This window comes from Panulirus ornatus, chromosome 30 (assembly GCF_036320965.1).
Source record: "Panulirus ornatus isolate Po-2019 chromosome 30, ASM3632096v1, whole genome shotgun sequence".
Lineage (NCBI taxonomy): Eukaryota > Metazoa > Arthropoda > Malacostraca > Decapoda > Palinuridae > Panulirus > Panulirus ornatus.
In genome coordinates, this window is record NC_092253.1 from 12,105,001 (window position 1) to 12,124,598 (window position 19,598).

A 19,598-nucleotide genomic window follows, 5' to 3' on the forward strand; every position below is an offset into this window, starting at 1 on the left:
ATTGGTAGTATTTTTGAGGAAAGGAACCTGGATGTTTTGGCTCTGAGTGAAATGAAGCTCAAGGGTAAAGGGTAAGAGTGGTTTAGGAATGTCTTGGGAGTAAATTCGGGGGTTAGTGAGAGGACAACAGCAAGGGAAGGAGTAGCAGTACTCCTGAAACAGGAGTTGTGGGAGTATGTGATAGAGTGTAAGAAAGTAAATTCTAGATTGATATGTGTAAAATTGAAAGTTGATGGAGAGAGATGGATGATTATTTGTGCATATGCGCCTGGGCATGAGAAGAAAATCATGAGAGGCAAGTGTTTTGGGAGCAGCTGAATGAGTGTTAGTGGTTTTGATGCACAAGACCGGATCATAGTGATGGGTGATATGAATGCAAAGGTGAGTAATGTGGCAGTTGAGGGAATAATTGGTATACATGGGGAGTTCAGTGTTGTAAATGGAAATGGTGAAGAGCTTGTAGATTTATGTGCTGAAAAAGGACAGGTGATTGGAAATAACTGGTTTAGAAAAGCGAGATATACATAAGTATACGTATGTAAGTAGGAAAGATGGCCAGAGAGCGTTATTGTATTACGTGTTAATTGATAGGCGCACGAAAGAGAGACTTTTGGATGTTAATGTGCTGAGAGGTGCAACTGGAGGGATGTCTGATCAGTATCTTGTGGAGGCGAAAGTGAAGATTTGTATGGGTTTTCAGAAAAGAAGAGTGAATGTTGGGGTGAAGAGAGTGGTGAGAGAAAGTGAGCCTGGGAAGGAAACATGTGTGAGGACTTACCAGGAGAGACTGAGTACAGGATGGAGAAGGGACAGAACAAAGGAGGTAAGGGGATTGGGGGAGGAATGGGATGTATTTAGGGAAGTAGTGATGGCTTGCGCAGAAGATGCTTGTGGCATGAGAAGCGTGGGAGGTGGGTTGACTAGAAAGGGTAGTGAGTAGTGGGATGAAGAAGTAAGATTATTAGTGAAAGAGAAGAGAGAGGCATTTGGACGATTTTTGCAGGGAAAAAACGCAAATTAGTGGGAGATGTATAAAAGAAAAAAGCAGGAGGTCAAGAGAAAGGTGCAGGAGGTGAAAAAGAGGGCAAATGGGAGTTGGGGTGAGAGAATATCATTAAATTTTAGTGAGAATAAAAAAATGTTTTGGAAGGAGGTAAATAAAGTGCCTAAGACTAGGGAGCAAATGGGAACTTCGGTGAAGGGGGCAAATGGGGAGGTGATAACAAGTAGTGGTGATGTGAAAAGGAGATGGAGTGAGTATTTTGAAGGTTTGTTGAATATGTTTGATGATAGAGTGGCAGATATAGGGTGTTTTGCTCGAGGTGGTGTGCAAAGTGAGAGGCTTAGGGAAAATAATTTGGTAAACAGAGAAGAGGTAGTAAAAGCTTTGCGGAAGATGAAAGCCGGCAAGGCAGCAGGTTTGGATGGTATTGCAGTGGAATTCATTGAAAAAGGAGGTGACTGTATTGTTGACTGGTTGGTAAGGTTATTCAATGTATGTATGACTCATGGTGAGGTGCCTGAGGATTGGCGGAATGATTGCATAGTGCCATTGTACAAAGGCAAAGGGGATAAGAGTGAATGCTCAAATTACAGAGGTATAAGTTTGTTGAGTATTCCTGGTAAATTATATGGGAGGGTATTGATTGAGAGGGTGAAGGCATATACAGAACATCAGATTGGGGAAGATCATTGTGGTTTCAGAAGTGGTAGAGGATGTGTGGATCAGGTGTTTGCTTTGAAGAATGTATGTGAGAAATACTTAGAAAAGCAAATGGATTTGTATGTAGTATTTATGGATCTGGAAAAGGCACGTGATAAAGTTGAAAGAGATGCTCTGTGGAAGGTATTAAGAATATATGGTGTGGAAGGGAAGTTGTTAGAAGCAGGGAAAAATTTTTATCGTGGATATAAGGCATGTGTACGTGCCTCTCTCTCTCTCTCTCTCTCTCTCTCTCTCTCTCTCTCTCTCTCTCTCTCTCTCTCTCTCTCTCTCTCTCTCTCTCTCTCTCTCTCTCTCTCTCTCTCTCTCTCTCTCTCTCTCTCTCTCTCTCTCTGCCTGTACTCGATTATAAGATGTGAACATATTTCACAGGAGGTAGACGTTAGCGTTGGTCCACTGACTGTCAGCCTTCTCCGCGCTGAGGTGGTAGACTTCACATATCCACTTACCATACAAAATATGAAGCTCTTGGCTGGCCTGGGAAATCCTGAGGTGGACCCATGGGGCTTTTTGATGCCTCTGAGGCCGTTGGTGTGGGCAGCCATCCTGTCGACACTGGTGGTGGTGTTTACCGCTATGCTCCTGCTTTCTTCTTTCATTTCGGGCAAGATTGTTTTTCCTACAATCCCCCAATCCAACGTTCTCATCACAATTCGTGTAATCCTACAACAAGGTACTGTTTTGGGTCAAGATGACTTTACAGTTAGATATCTTATGCGTAAGCAGAATAGGAATATACTAAATCACGCATGTATACACATACACGTCCACATCCTCACATATGATTACCTATATATTTGAACGTATGCATATATATACATAAACAGACATATACATATATTCACATGTACATAATTCATACTGGCTGCCTTTATTCATTCCTGTCGCCACCCCGCCACGCATGAAATGAAAACCCCCCTCCCCCCGCATCCGCTAGGAATAGACAACAAAGGCGACATTTGTTCACATTCAGTCTCCGTCATGTATAATGCACCGAAGCCAAAGCTATCTTTCCAAATAAAGGCCCCACAAAACTTTTCATGGATTACCCCATACGCTACACGTGCCCTGGCTCAATCCATTGACAGCACGTCGACCCAGATATAACAAATTGTTCCAATTCACTCTATTCCTTGCACGCCTTTCACCCTCCTTCATGTTCAGACCCCGATCGCCCAAGATCTTTTTCACTCCATCTTTTCACCTCCAATTTGGTCACCCACTTCTCGTTCCCTCCACCTCTGACATATATATCCTCTGTCAATCTTTCCCCACTTATTCTCTCTATGTGACTAAATCATTTCAAAACACCTTCTGTTCTCTCAACCACGCTCTTTTTATTAGCATACATGTCTCTTATCCTTTCATTACTTATTCAATCTAACCACCTCACACCACATACTGTCTTGAAACATCTCACTTCCAACACATCCACCCTCTGCACAACTCTATCTATAGGCCATGCCTCGCAGCCATATAAGATTGTTGGAGCCAGTATTCCTTCAAACATACCCATTTTTGCTTTCCGAGATAATGTGCCCGCCATCCACACATTTTTGAACGCTCCCAGAACTTTCGCCTCCTCCACCACCCTGTGAATAACTTCCTCTTCCATGGTTCCATCCGCTGCCAAATCAACTCCGAGATATCCAAAACTCTTCACTTCCTCCAGTTCTTCTCCAATCAAACTTACCTCCCAGTTAACTTATCCCTCAACCCTACTGTATCTAATAACCTTGCTCTTCTTCACTTTTACTCTCAGATTTCTTCTTTATCACACTTTACTAAACTAATTCACCAGCTTCTGCTCTTACTCACCCGAATCAGCCACCAGCGCTGTATCATCAACAAACAAGTGACTCACTTCCCAAGCCCTCTCATCCACAAGAGACTGCATACTTGCCCCTCTTTCCAAAATTTTTGCATGTACCTCCGAAACAATCCTATCCATAAACAAATCAAACAACCAAGGAGACATCACGCACCCTTGCCGCAAAGCGATATTCACTGAGAACCAATCACCTTCCTCTCTTCCTTCTCGCGCATGACTTATATCCCCGATAAGAAATGTTCTCTGCTTCGAGCAACTTCCCTCCCACACCATATATTCTTAATACCCTCCACAGAGCATCTCCATCAACTCTATCATATGACTTCTACAGATCCATAAATGCTACAAACAAATTCTTTTGTTTTCTAAGTATTTCTCACATACATTCTTCAAAGCAAACACCTTATCCACACAACCTTTACCACTTTTGAAACCACACTGCTCTTCCCCAATCTAAGTCTCTATACATACCTTCATCCGCTCAATCAATACCATGTCATATGATTTACCAGGGATACTCAACAAACTTATACCTCTGTAATTTGATGACTCAACTTTATCTCCTTTCCCTTTGTAAAATGACACTGTTCATGCATTCCGCCAATTTTCAGGTGCCTCACCATGGGACATACATACATCAATTATCATACCAACCAATCAACAACAAAGTCACACCCTTTTTTCATAAATTCCAATGAAATGCCATCTTAACCCACCGCCTTTCCTGCTTTCATCTTCCACAAAGCTTTCACCAACTCTTCTCTGTTTACCAAATCATTCTTCCTAACCCTATTACTTCGCACACCTCCTCGACCAAAACACCCTATATCTGCCACTCGGTCATCTAACTCATTCAAGAAAGTTTCAAAATACTCATTCTATCTCCTTTTCACACCACTAATATTCGTTATTACCTCCCCGTTAGCCCCCTTCACCGATGTTCACATTTGATCTCCTGTCTTACGAACTTCATTTACGTCCTTCCAAACATCTTTTTCTTTTCCCCGAAATTTAATGATACTCTCTCACCCCAACTCTTATTTGTCCACTATTTCACCTCCTGCACCTTCCTCTTGACCTCCTGCCTCTTTCTTTTATATATCTTCCATTCATTTACAAAATTCCCCTGCAAAAATCGTAAAAATGCCCCTCTTCTCTTTCACTAATAATCTTACATCCTCATCCCACCACTCACTACCATTTCTGATCAGCCCACCTCCTACACTTCTTATGCCACAAGCATCTTTTGCGCAAGCCATCACTACTTCCCTAAAGACTTCCATTCCTCCTTTACGCCCTTTACGTCTTTTGCTCTCACCTTTTTCCATTCTTCATTCTGTCTCTCCTGGTACTTCCTCACACAAGTCTCCTTCCCAAGCTTACTTACTCTCACCACTCTCTTCACCCCAACATTCTATCTACTTTTCTGAAAACCTCTACAAATCATCACCTTCACCTCCATAATATGATGATCAGACATCACTCCAGTTGCACCCCTCAGCACATTAACATCCAAAAGTCTCTCTTTCACGCGCTTATGAATTAACAAGCAATCCAATAACCGTCTCTGGCTATCTCTCCTACTTCCAATCGTATACTTATTTATATCTCTCATTTTAAGCCAGGAATTCCTAATCACCAGTCATTTTTCAGAACACAAATCTAAAATCTCTTGACCATTTCCATTTACAAAACTGAATCCCCCATGTATACTAATAATTCACACAACTGTCACATTACTTACCTTTGCATTCAAATCACCGATGATAATACCTCGGTTTCCTGCATCAAAACTGCTATACATATATATATATAAATATATATATATATATGTATATATATATATATATATATATATATATATATATATATATATATATATATATATATATATATATATATAAACTATATATATATATATAAACTATTCGCCATTTCCCGCGTTAGCGAGGTAACGTTAGGAACAGAGGACTGGGCCTGTTTTGGAATATCCTCACCTGGCCCCCTCTGTTCCTTCTTTTGGAAAATTAAAAAAAAAAACGAGAAGGGAGGATATCCAGCCCCCGCTCCCTCCCCTTTTAGTCGCCTTCCACGACACGCAGGGAATACGTGGGAAGTATTCTTAATCCCGTATCCCCAGGGATAATATATATATATATATATATATATATATATATATATATATATATATATATATATATATATATATATATATATATATTGGGCCATTTCTTTCGTCTGTTTCCTTGCGCTACCTCGCAAACGCGGGAGACAGCGACAAAGTATAAAAAAAAAAAAAAATATATATATATATATATATATATATATATATATATATATATATATATATATATATATATATGCGACTAAAGGGGACGGGAGCGGGAGGCCAGAAACCCTCCCCTCCTTGTATTTTAACTTTCTAAAAGGGGAAACAGAAGAAGGAGTCACGCGAGGAGTGCTCATCCTCCTCGAAGGCTCAGACTGGGGGTGTCTAAATGTGTGTGGATGTAACCAAGATGAGAAAAAAGGAGAGATAGGTAGTATGTTTGAGGAAAGGAACCTGGATGTTTTGGCTCTGAGTGACACAAAGCTCAAGGGTAAAGGGGAAGAGTGGATTGGGAATGTCTTGGGAGTAAAGTCAGGGGTTAGTGAGAGGACAAGAGCAAGGGAAGGAGTAGCACTACTCCTGAATCAGGAGTTGTGGGAGTATGTAATAGAGTGTAAGAAAGTAAATTCTAGATTGATATGGGTAAAATTGAAAGTTGATGGAGAGAGATGGGTGATTATTGGTGCATATGCACCTGGGCATGAGAAGAAAGATCATGAGAGGCAAGTGTTTTGGGAGCAGCTGAATGAGTGTGTTAGTGGTTTTGATGCACAAGACCGGGTTATAGTGATGGGTGATTTGAATGCAAAGGTGAGTAATGTGGCAGTTGAGGGAATAATTGATATACATGGAGTGTTCAGTGTTGTAAATGGAAATGGTGAAGAGCTTGTAGATTTATGTGCTGAAAAAGGACTGGTGATTGGGAATACCTGGTTTAAAAAGCGAGATATGCATAAGTATACGTATGTAGTAGGAGAGATTGCCAGAGAGCGTTATTGGATTATGTGTTAATTGATAGACGCATGAAAGAGAGACTTTTGGATGTTAATGTGCTGAGAGGTGCAACTAGAGGGATGTCTGATCATTATCTTGTGGAAGCGAAGGTGAAGATTTGTGGGGGTTTTCAGAAAAGAAGAGAGAATGTTGGGGTGAAGAGAGTGGTGAGAGTAAGTGAGCTTGGGAAGGAGACTTGTGTGAGGAAGTACCAGGAGAGAGTGAAAACAGAATGGAAAAAGGTGAGAACAAAAGAGGTAAGGGGAGTGGGGGAGGAATGGGATGTATTTAGAGAAGCAGTGATGGCTTGCGCAAAAGATGCTCGTGGCATGAGAAGCGTGGGAGGTGGGTTGATTAGAAAAGGTAGTGAGTGGTGGGATGAAGAAGTAAGATTATTAGTGAAAGAGAAGTGAGAGGCATTTGGGCGATTTTTGCAGGGAAAAAATGCAAATGAGTGAGAGAGGTATAAAAGAAAGAGGCAGGAGGTCAAGAGAAAGGTGCAAGAAGTGAAAAAGAGGGTAAATGAAATATACATATCTATACATATATATACATACATATATAGAGACCAAATTGGAGGTGGAAAGATGGAGTGAAAAGGATTTTGTGTGATCGGGGCCTGAACATGCAGGAGGGTGAAAGGAGGGCAAGGAATAGAGTGAATTGGAGCGATGTGGTATACATGGGTTGACGTGCTGTCAGTGGATTGAATCAAGGCATGTGAAGCGTCTGGGGTAAACCATGGAAAGCTGTGTAGGTATGTATATTTGCGTGTGTGGACGTGTGTACGTACATGTGTATGGGGGGGGTTGGGCCATTTCTTTCGTCTGTTTCCTTGCGCTACCTCGCAAACGCGGGAGACAGCGACAAAGTATAAAAAAAAAAAAGAAAAAAATATATATATATATGTGTATATATATATGTGTATATATATATACACATATATCTATTTATCTCTGAGCAAGAACGTGAATTGTTAACATGTTAAAAATTCCCGTTGTCCACATAATAAGCGTATGATAAGCTTGTTGTCTCTCTTGAACAATCGTATGTATATTGATGGCATTGATAGGTAAAATAAGTGTATCTGAAACTCATTTCTAGTACAGTGAGTACTGGACATATTTTGATACGTTTTCTTTATGGTATTCCACCTTAAATCAACATCAAAGACAATCAAGTCTTATGTTTTCGCCTCAGAGAAGAGAAAACAGCCTCTCTCAGAATTGTACTTCAATTAAGATCATTTTGCATTTAGTTTCTTTGTATCATATGAATTGAAAAAATCCTCAATATCTCAATGTATTTCATAGACATATTAAAGAATTTGAAAGTTTTGAATAATATATACCGACATAAGTGTACTACACCTCCAACCTAACCTCCAACAGACATCAGTGAGGCCGGGAGGTGGTGGTGGTATCGGCTGGTACTGGGTGTGTGGATGATGATGACGCTGGTGTTAACACGGAGCTACGCCGGCAACCTTATGTCCCTTCTTGCAGTGAGACACATTCCACAACCTTACCAGAGCCTCCAGGACGTATTGGATGATCCATCTGCCTCTCTAATATGGATGACTAACTCAACCGCTTTCTTCTATTATCGTGTATGTTAATCATTCTTCGTAAATTATTGTCTTTCTAAAAATCATGGTGCCCTTGAACGTCATCTTAACGGGTTCTCAAGGATTCTGTCAATTGTAGACCAAATTAATTCCTCTTATTCACCAAGTCCGTCCTGAATAATTGATGGCTATATCCCAAGGAAGTAGGTGTATATCGGCAAACTTAAACACTTGACAATGAAAGAGTGTGCATGTATTTAATCTTTTATGTCATTTTTTCTTCATCCACAATGGTATTGAAAGCCCTAGAACCTAAGAGCACAATGGAGAGAATGCCGTTTTCAGGTTCGATAGTTGAATCTTCCGGAGATATTACAGATATTCTGTCGTACGGACTCATGTGTGGAGGTGATTATGTTTTACTCTGGACGGTTTATGGAGAGGCCCCGCGATCCCTCAAGCGTTATCAGCAGACAGGAGCTCTGCATTACCTGCTATGGTGGTATCATACAAGAGCCATATGATCACATCACTGAAGAAGCTGTTTACAGTCTCTGTGATGGTTAGTCTGATAACAAGTGGACTGATCTCATACTCATTTAAAACCTGAGTCGATGATATTTTTTGGCAAATAGGAACAAAATCAAGGAGAGAAAGACAGTACATTTTAAGCTTCTCCAAAGACATCGCCTCATCTCACATGGCTGTGGGCGTTTTTTGAGCTCTGATTTGAGTTTGTTGTGGACAAGGGTACAAAAGTACGCTAGCACATCTCGGGCTGCACAAACCAACTGACAGAAAGTTATTTAGGTATCAGAACGCTGGCTACCTCACCAAGGACACTTTTGTTGGTCGTCCTGGCTCCCAGACGGAGAAGTGTTGCCATCGGCAGTGTATCTGATGCCACTATCATTCCCTTTCGACGCACAAAAAGAATACGGATAAGAAGAGGCCTGATGAGTGATGGAATCCTACGGGCGAGACAAAGGTTTATAGATTTTCAACTTCGGTTGGAAAGAATACTTGCCGACCGGACCAAAAACAAGGTTAATGATTCATTTCGCTAATTCCTTTTGATGATGCAGTTGTGAATTCTACAACAGACTCAGAATGGAAGGACAAACGAGTTACAAATCGGGAAGCAGAAGAAATTAGTGGTTGATTTGTGCGAGTAGTTAGAGAAAATTGTGGATAATTCAAGGTGAATGTGGGTCTGCGGCAGGTGTGTATGTCAACGTGACTGTTTAATCAGTTGATGAATGGGTGGTGAGGGACGGAAATGCAAAGGTTTGCTTACCCTGCAGGAGTTTTGCCTATCCAATCAAACCTCAACTCACCATAAATTGTCCTTAATGATTTCAGGTCCAATACATTTACACTTCCTCCGCACATCCTTATCTATAGCCCCTGCCTCAAATCCATGCAGCATTGTTGGGTTTACTATATTTTCAAACACCATTTTCTTGCTCTCCCAGATAACGACATCTCTTTCTGTATATTCTTTAATGTTTCTAGAATCTTCGCCTCCTCGTCCATCTCCTTACTCATGATTTCATTTGCTGCCATGTGCACTAACAGGTGTAAAAAAAACTTTGATTCTACCATATTTTCCCCATTCAAGCTCACACCCCAACTAACTTGTCTGTTTAGCTTGCTAAACCTAAAAACCTTGATTCTGTTGACATTTACTCCCAACTTTATCCTTTCACACACTCTTCCAGACTCGTTCACCAACTTCTACAGTAACTCATTCGAGTCTGTCATCATTGCTGTGACACCACTTCCTAAACCCCTGTCATCCCCTACAGACTGCCCCTCTCCCCTAGACTTTTGCATTTACCTCCAATACCAGCCCATCCACAAGAAAATTAAACAGCATCACATACTCTGCCGTAGACCAATCTTCACTTGGAACCTCTCTCTACTCTTAATCATACAATTCCCGTACACTTTTGACAGCATCTCTATCAACCCTAGCATATGCTTTCCCCGGATCCCTAAGGCCACATACAAATCCTTTTGTTTCTTTAAGTTATTTTCACACATATCCTTTAAAGGAAACACCTGATCCACACATCCTTTGACACTTCTGAAACCATACTGCTCTTAATCAGTATGATGGTCTTTACCCACCCAGTCAACACTCTTCTATACAACTTATCCGGCTCATCTTTGTCCCACTCGCCCTTGTAAAGTGACTTTACACATACATTCCTCCAATCCCCAGGCACTTTACCATAATGCATATATTCATTGAAAATCCTAAATAATCATTCCACGACGCAGTCATCCCCATTAATAAAAAGATCAATTCCATTCCTGCCGTCTGGCTATATTTCATCTTACGCAAGGTTTTCACTACTTCCTCTCTCTCTTAACCAAACCACTTCCTCTCTCTCTTCACCAAACCATTCTCCATGACTCTCACTTTGCATACCACCTCGATCCACACAACCTACATCTGTAATCCTGTCATCAAACACATAACACAGTTCTTCAGAATACCCCACCACTATCTCTTACTTCTTCCCATTTGCTCTATTTGCAAATGTTCCAGTTAGTTCTCATCTTTTTCTCACACTATAAACCTTCTTCCAAAAATCTGTCTATTCTCACTGAAGTTTGGTGATACTAACTCACCCCAGCTCTCATTTGCCCACTTTTTCAAGCCCTGCATCTTCCCCTTGACCTCCTGCCACTTTTTCTTGAGCATCACCCGCCACACATGGAATAACAACCCCCTCCCGCCTCATGTGTGCGAGGTAGCACAAGGAAAAGACAACAAAGGCCCCATTCGTTCACACTCAGTCTCTAGCTGTCATGTAATAATGCACCGAAACCACAGCTCCCTTTTCGCATCCAGGCTCCACAGAACTTTCCATGGTTTACCCCAAAAGCTTCACATGCCCTGGTTCAATCCATTGACAGCACGTCGACCCCGGTATACCACATCGTTCCAATTCACTCTATTCCTTGCACGCCTCTCACCCTCCTGCATGTTCAGGCCACGTCACTCAAAATCTTTTTCACTCCATCTTTCAACCTCCAATTTGGTCTCCCACTTCTCGTTCCCTCCACCTCCGACACATATATCTTCTTGGTAAATCTTTCCTCACTCATTCTCTCCATGTGCCCAAACCATTTCAAAACACCCTCTTCTGCTCTCTCAACCAGGTTCTTTTTATTTCCACACATCTCTCTTACCCTTACATTACTTACTCGATCAAACCACCTCACAGCAAAAATTGTCCTCAAACATGTCATTTCCAGCACATCCATCCTCCTGCGCACAACTCTATCCATAGTCCACGCCTCGCAACCATACAACATTGTTGGAACCACTATTCCTTCAAACATAGACATTTTTACTTTCCAAGATAATGTTCTCGACTTCCACACATTCCTCAAGGCTCCCAGGATTTTCGCCCCCTCCCCCACCCAATGATTCACTTCCGATTCCATGGTTCCATTCGCTGACAGATCCACTCCCAGATATCTAAAACATTTTAATTCCTCCACTTTTTTTTCCATTCAAACTTACCTCCCAATTGACTTGACCCTCAACCCTACTGTACCTAATAACCTTGCTCTTATTCACATATACTCTTAACTTTCTTCTTTCACACACTTTACCAAACTCAGTCACCAGCTTCTGCAGTTTCTCACATGAATCAGCCACCAGGGCTGTATCAGAAGCGAACAACAACTGACTCACTTCCCAAGCTCTCTCGTCCCCAAAAGACTTCATACTTGCCCCTCTTTCCAAAACTCTTGCATTCACCTTCCTAATAACCCCATACATTAACAAATTAAACAATAATGGAGACATCACACACCCCTGCCGCAAACCTACATTCATTGAGAATCAATCACTTTCCTCTCTTGCTACACGTACACGTGCCTTACATCCTCGATAAAAACTTTTCACTGCTTCTAACAACTTGCCTCCCACACCATATATTCTTAGTACCTTCCACAGAGCATCTCTATCAACTCTATCATATGTCTTCTCCAGATCCATAAATGATACATACAAATCCATTTGCTTTTCTAAGTATTTATAACATACATTCTTCAAAGGAAACACCTGATCCACACATCCTTTACCACTTCTGAAACCACACTGCTTTTCCCCAATCTGATGCTCTCTACATGCCTTCTCCCTCTCAATCAATACCGTCCCATATAATTTATCAGGAATACTCAGCAAACTTATACCTCTGTAATTTCAGCAATCACTCTTATCCCCTTTGCCTTTGTACAATGGCACTATGCACGTATTCCGCCAATCCTCAGGCACCTCACCATGAATCATATATTCATTGAATAACCTTACCAACCAGTCAACAATACAGTCACCCCCTTTTCTAATAAATTCCACTGCAATACCATGCAAACCTGCTGCCTTGCCGGCTTAATCTTCCGCAAAGCTTTTACTATCTCTTCTCTGTTTACCAAATCATTTTCCCTAACCCTCTCACTTTGCACACCACCTCGACCAAAACACCCTATATCTGCCACTCTATCATCAAACACATTCAACAAACCTTCAAAATACTCACTCCATATAAATACATATATATATATATATATATATTTATATATATATATATATATATATATATATATATATATATATATATATATATATATATATATATATATATATATATATATATATTATATATATATATATATATATATATATATATATATATATATATATTATATATATTATATATATTTATTTATATTTCTTTTGCTTTGTCCCTGTCTCCCGCGCCTGCAAGGTAGGGAAAGGATACAGACGAAAGAAATGGCTAACCCACCCCCAAACTCATGCACACACACACACACACACACACACACACACACACACACACGTCCACACACGCAAATATACACACCCACACATCCCAACGTACTCACATATATACACACACAGACACACACATATACACACATGCACATAATTCACACTCTCTGCCCCTACTCACCCCCATCGCCACCCCGCCACACACGGAATAACATCCCCCTCCCCCCTCATGTGCGCGAGGCAGCGCCAGGAAAAGACAACAAAGGCCACATTCACTCACACTCAGTCTCCAGCTATCATGCAATAATGCCCGAAACCACAGCTCCCTTTCCGCATCCAGGCCCCACACAACTTTCCATGGTTTACCCCAGACGCTTCACATGCTCTGATTCAATCCATTGACAGCACGTCAACCCCGGTATACCACATCGATCCAAATCACTCTATTCCTTGCCCTCCTTTCACCCTCCTGCATGTTCAGGCCCCGTCACTCAAAATCTTTTTCACTCCATCTTTCCACCTCCAATTTGTTCTCCCACTTCTCCTCGTTCCCTCTACCTCCGACACATATATCCTCTTGGTAAATCATTCCTCACTCTTTCTCTCCATGTGCCCAAACCATTTCAAAACACCCTCTTCTGCTCTCTCAACCACGCTCTTTTTATTTCCACACATCTCTCTTACCCTTACATTACTTACTCGATCTAACCACTTCACACCACATATTGTCCTCAAATATCTCATTTCCAGCACATCCACCCCCCTACGCACAACTCTATCCATAGCCCACGCCTCGCAACCATACAACATTGATGGAACCACTGTTCCTTCAACCATAGCCATTTTTGCTTTCGGAGATAATGTTCTCGACACACATTCTTCAAGGCTCCCAGGATTTTCGCCCCCTCCCCCACCCTATGATTTACTTCCGCTTCCATGGTTCCATCCGCTGCCAGATCCACTCCCAGGTATCTAAAACACTTTACTTCCTCCAGTTTTTCTCCATTCAAACTTACCTCCCAATTGACTTGACCCAAAACCCTACTGTACCTAATAACCTTGCTCTTATTCACATTTACTCTTAACTTTCTTCTTTCACACACTTTACTAAACTCAGTCACCGGCTTCTGTAGTTTCTCACCCGATTGAGCCACCAGCGCTGTATCATCAGGGAACAAAAACTGACTCACTTCCCAAGCTCTCTCATCCCCAACAGACTGCATACTTGCCCCTCTTTTCAAAACTCTTGCATTCACCTCCCTAACAACCCCATCCATAAACAAATTAAACAACCATAGAGACATCACACACCCCTGCCGCAAACCAACATTCACTGAGAACCAATCACTTTCCTCTCTTCCTACACGTACTCATGCCTTACATCCTCGATAAAACTTTTCACTGCTTCTAACAACTTGCCTCCCACACCATATATTCTTAGTACCTACCACAGAGCATCTCTATCAACTCTATCATATGCCTACTCTAGATCCATAAATGCTACATACAAATCCATTTGCTTTTCTAAGTATTTCTCACATACATTCTTCAAAGCAAACTGCTGATCCACACATCCTCTGCCATTTCTGAAACCATATATATATATAATATATATATATATATATATATATATATATATATATATATATATATAATATATATATATATATATATATATATATATATATATATATATACATATATATATATAAATATATATATATATATATGTATATATATATATATATATATATATATATATATATAATATTATATATAATATATATATATATATATATAATATATAATATATATATATATATATCTTTATTTATATATTTATCTATTTTGCCTTGTCGCTGTCTCCCGCGTTTAAGAGGTAGCGCAAGGAAACAGACGAAAGAAATGGCCTAACCCACCCCCAATACACATTTATATACATACACGTCCACACACGCAAATATACATACCTATACATCTCAATGCACACATATGTATACACACACAGACACATATATATATACCCATGAACACAATTCACACTGTCTGCCTTTATTCATTCCCATCGCCACCTCGCCACACATGGAATACCATACCCCTTCCTCCTCATGTGTGCGAGGTAGCGCTAGGAAAAAGACAACAAAGGCCCCATTCGTTCACACTCATCTCTAGCTGTCATGCAATAATGCCCGAAACCACAGCTCCCTTTCCACATCCAGGCCCCACAGAACTTTCCATGGTTTACCCCAGACGCCTCACATGCCCTGATGCAATATACTGACAGCACGTTAACCCTAGTATACCACATCGATCCAATTCACTCTATTCCTTACCCGCCTTTCACCCTCCTGCATGTTCAGGCCCCGATCACTCAAATTCTTTTTCACTCCATCTTTCCACCTCCAATTTGGTCTCCCACTTCTCGTTCCCTCCACCTCCCACACATATATCCTCTTGGTCAATCTTTCCTCACTCATTCTCTCCATGTGCCCAAACATTTCAAACACCCTCTTCTGCTCTCTCAACCACGCTCTTTTATTTCTACACATCTCTCTTACCCTACATTACTTACTCGATCAAAGCACCTCACACCACACATTGTCCTCAAACATCTCATTTTCAACACATCCACCCTCCTGCGCACAACTCTATCCATATATATATATATAATATATATATATATATATATATATATATATATATATATATATATATATATATATATATATATATATATATATATATATATAATATATATATATATATATATATATATATATATATATATAATATATATTATCCCTGGGGGGTAGGGGAGAAAGAATACTTCCCACGTATTCCCTGCGTGTCGTAGAAGGCGACTAAAAGGGGAGGGAGCGGGTGGCTGGAAATCCTCCCCTCTCATTTTTTTTTAATTTTCCAAAAGAAGGAACAGAGAAGGGGGCCAGGTGGGGATATTCCCCAAAGGCCCAGCCCTCTGTTCCTGACGCTACCTTGCTAATGCGGGAAATGGCGAATAGTATAAAAGAAAAGATATATATATATATATATATATATATATATATATATATATATATATATATATATATATATATATATATATATATATATATATATATATATATATATATATGTATGTATTCTCAATGTCAGTCAGCAGAGTCAAGCATAGCGAGAGAAATTGCCGAGGCTAAAGCAGCAGGACGCATTCTACTCCAGAAGACTATTGACTTTCGAACCAGCGTAAACACGTTGGTAAAGCAAGGCAGCTACGCCCTTGTGGAGACGGAAGCCTTCATGAACATTATCACGGGCGACGCCTTCTCCAGAACAGGTCATTACCCAACATATTTTACTCAAATTTCAGCAGTATCAATGCTGACGTAAATGAATATTGAAATTTTCTTCCACTGATAAGATTCGTTCACATTCATCTATTTTCAGTTGTATATTAAGGTTGGATGTTTACCTCATTGAAAACGTGTTAGGGTGTGAATATGACGCACATCCCCTGGAATGTTATGTGAAAACATCGTTCTTGGTAGAGTGAACACTTAAAGATTCTGATCCAAGGTTTCCATTACATTTTTTGAACTTCTCTCTGAATAGTTGGATCGGGAAGCTTGGGCCTGGGATAGTGAGTAAAGGGGAAAAAATGAGAATTAATGTGAACAGATCTAAGGTAAGGTGTTGGAACAGGAACTCGACTGCTTCGTTTGAGTGTTGGTTTGAATGGAGAGGGAGATTTGGAATGCTCTAGGTATCTGGGAGTGGACATGGTAGTGAATGGAGCAATAGGGGTGATGCAGATGACCCTGGCTGCATTTGGAAGGAGGGATAAAAGTTTTTCAGGGCAAGAATGGGTACAGTTGAAGGTTTAACGGTTGTGGTAGCTTCGTATGGATTTAGGTGTAAGAAACGATGAAGGTGCGTGAGTTGGAAATAAGATATTCGAGAAGGAATTGTGATGTAAGGTAAGTCGACGTAGTGAGAAACGACGTTTTAGGGAAGAGAGAGAGAGAGAGAGAGAGAGAGAGAGAGAGAGAGAGAGAGAGAGAGAGAGAGAGAGAGAGAGAGAGAGAGAGAGAGAGAGAGAGAGAGAGAGAGAAGAAAGAGAGAGAGAGAGAGAAGTAAACATGGTATGACTTAGATGGTTGACCATGGTGTGCTAATATGGTTTGAACATATGGAGAGAATGAGCAAAAATAGGTTGACTGGTAAGATCTACATGCTGAAAGAGGAGACAATAAAAGGAAGAAAAATATGATGTTTGTTTAAACAATGCTTAACCTACAATACACAAACATTCGTGATCGAAAAAATTCAACCTGACTAGATGTTACATATGTAATTTCTGGGGCAGAGTTACAAAAGGCCTCAATAGAAATATCACCACCAGTAAATAAGCCACAGGAATGTGTGTATGAGAGGAGCTTCAGTTTCCAATCTATATGTTGCCAGACACCCAACAAAGAGGAAAGTCTTTAAAGGAGACAAACTGCTAAGAGAAAAAAGTAGAAAATTATAGTCAAGAGCACAGATAGAGCTAGTCACTTCAAAATCTAGAGAAAAATCAAACAAGCTTCTTAGGCTTGGTCATTGCACGTTAGGAAGGAAAAAGTATTAATCACACGTTTATGAATGTGGTGGAAAGGGAGTGCGAGTGTGAATGGTCGTGGGCAAAGTGCCTAACGGCTGTGCATAGACAAGGATCTGGGTTCGGTGCATTATACAATAACAATCAAAGAGTGGATTGTATACATGTAACCAAGAAGAGAAAAGGGAGAGGTAGGTATCATGTTTGAGGAGAGGAAGCTAGATCTTTTGGTTCTAAGTGTAATGAAACTCAAGGGTAAAGGGGAAGAGTGATTTGGGAATGTCTTGGGAGTAAAGTCAAGGGTTAGTGAGAGGACAAGAGCAAGGGAAGGAGTAGCACTACTCCTTAAACAGGAGTGGTGGGAATATGTGATACAGTGTAAGAAAGAAAACTGTAGATTGGTATCGGTAAAATGAAAGTAAATGTAGAAGGATGGGTGACTATTGGTGCATATGCACCTGGGCATGAGAAGAAAGATCATGAGAGGCAAGTGTTTTGGGAGCAGCTGAGTGAGTGTGTTAGGAGTTTTGATGCAAGAGACCTGGTAATAGTGATGGGTGATTTGAATGCAAAGGTCAGTAATGTGGCAATTGAGGAAATAATTGCTGTACATGGGGTGTTCAGTGTTGTAAATAGAAATGGTGAAAAACTTGTGGATTTATGTGCTGAAAAAGGGCTGGTGATTGAAAATACCTGGCTTAAAAAGAGAGATATACATAAGTATACGTATGCAAGTAGGAGAGATGGCCAGAGAGCGTTATTAGATTACGTATTAATTGATAGGCGCTCGAAAGAGAGGCTTTTGGATATTAATGTGCCGAGAGGTGCAACTAGAGTTATGTCTTATCATTATCTTGTGGAGGCGAAGGTGGAGTTTTGTAGAGGTTTTCAGAAAAGTTGAGAGAATGTTTGGGTGAAGAGAGTTCTGAGAATGAGTGAGCTTGGGAAGGAGTCTTGTGTGAGGAAGTACTAGGAGAGACTGAGTACAAAATGGAGAAAGGTGAAAAAAAGGAGGTAAGGGGAGTGGGGGAGGAATGGAAGGTATTTAGGGAAGCAGTGATGGCTTGTGCAAAAGATAATTGTGGCATGAGAAGCGTGGGAGGTGGGCAGATCTGAAAGGGTAGTGAGTGGTTGGGTGAAGAAATAAGATTAATAGTGAAAGAGAAGAGAGAGGCATTTGGACGATTTCTGCAGGGAAATAATGTAAGTGACTGGGAGATGTATAAAAGAAAGAGGCAGGAGGTCAAGAGTAAGTTGCAAGAGGCGAAAAAGAGGGGAAATGAGAGTTGGAGTGAGAGAGTATCATTACATTTTAGGAAGAATAAAAAGATGTTTTGCAAGGAGGTAAATAAAGTGCGTAAGACAAGGGAAGAAATGGAAACATCTGTGAAGGGGGCAAATGGGGAGGTGATATCAAGTAGTGGTGATATGAGGAGATGGAGTGAGTATTTTGAAGATTCGTTGGATGTGTTTGATCATAGAGTGGCAGATATAGTGTTTCGGTCGAGGTGGTGTGCAAAGTGAGAGGGTTATGGACAATGATTTGGTAAACAGAGAAGAGGTAGTAAAAGCTTTGCGGAAGATGAAAACCGGCAAGGCAGCAGGTTTGGATGGTATTGCAGGGGAATTTATTAAAGGGGGTGACTGTACTGTTGACTGGTTGGTAAGGTTATTTAATGTATGTATGAGTCATGATGAGGTGCCTGAGGACTGGCGGAATGCTTGCATAGTAACAATGTACAAAGGCAAAGGTGATAAAGGTGAGTGATCAAATTACAAAGGTATAAGTTTGTTGAATATTCCTAGAAAATTATATAGGAGGGAATTGATTGAGATGGTGAAGGCATGTACAGCGCATAAGATTGGGGAAGAGTAGTGTGGTTTCAGAAGTGGTAGAGGGTATGTGGATCAGGTGTTTGTTTTGAAAAATCTAAATGAAAAATACTTAAAAGCAAATGGAT

General features: G+C 40.6%; 1 protein-coding gene across 1 annotated transcript in view; it reads left to right on the top strand.

Moving 5' to 3' along the window:
• LOC139758274 (probable glutamate receptor) overlaps positions 1-19,598 on the top strand; it is a 355,157-nt gene that overhangs the window by 231,865 nt on the left and 103,694 nt on the right. Inside the window, exons 10-11 of the mRNA XM_071679484.1 lie at positions 2,096-2,396; positions 8,049-8,138. Of these exons, the coding sequence (XP_071535585.1) occupies positions 2,096-2,396; positions 8,049-8,138 (391 nt within the window). The remainder of the gene's footprint in view (positions 1-2,095; positions 2,397-8,048; positions 8,139-19,598) is intronic.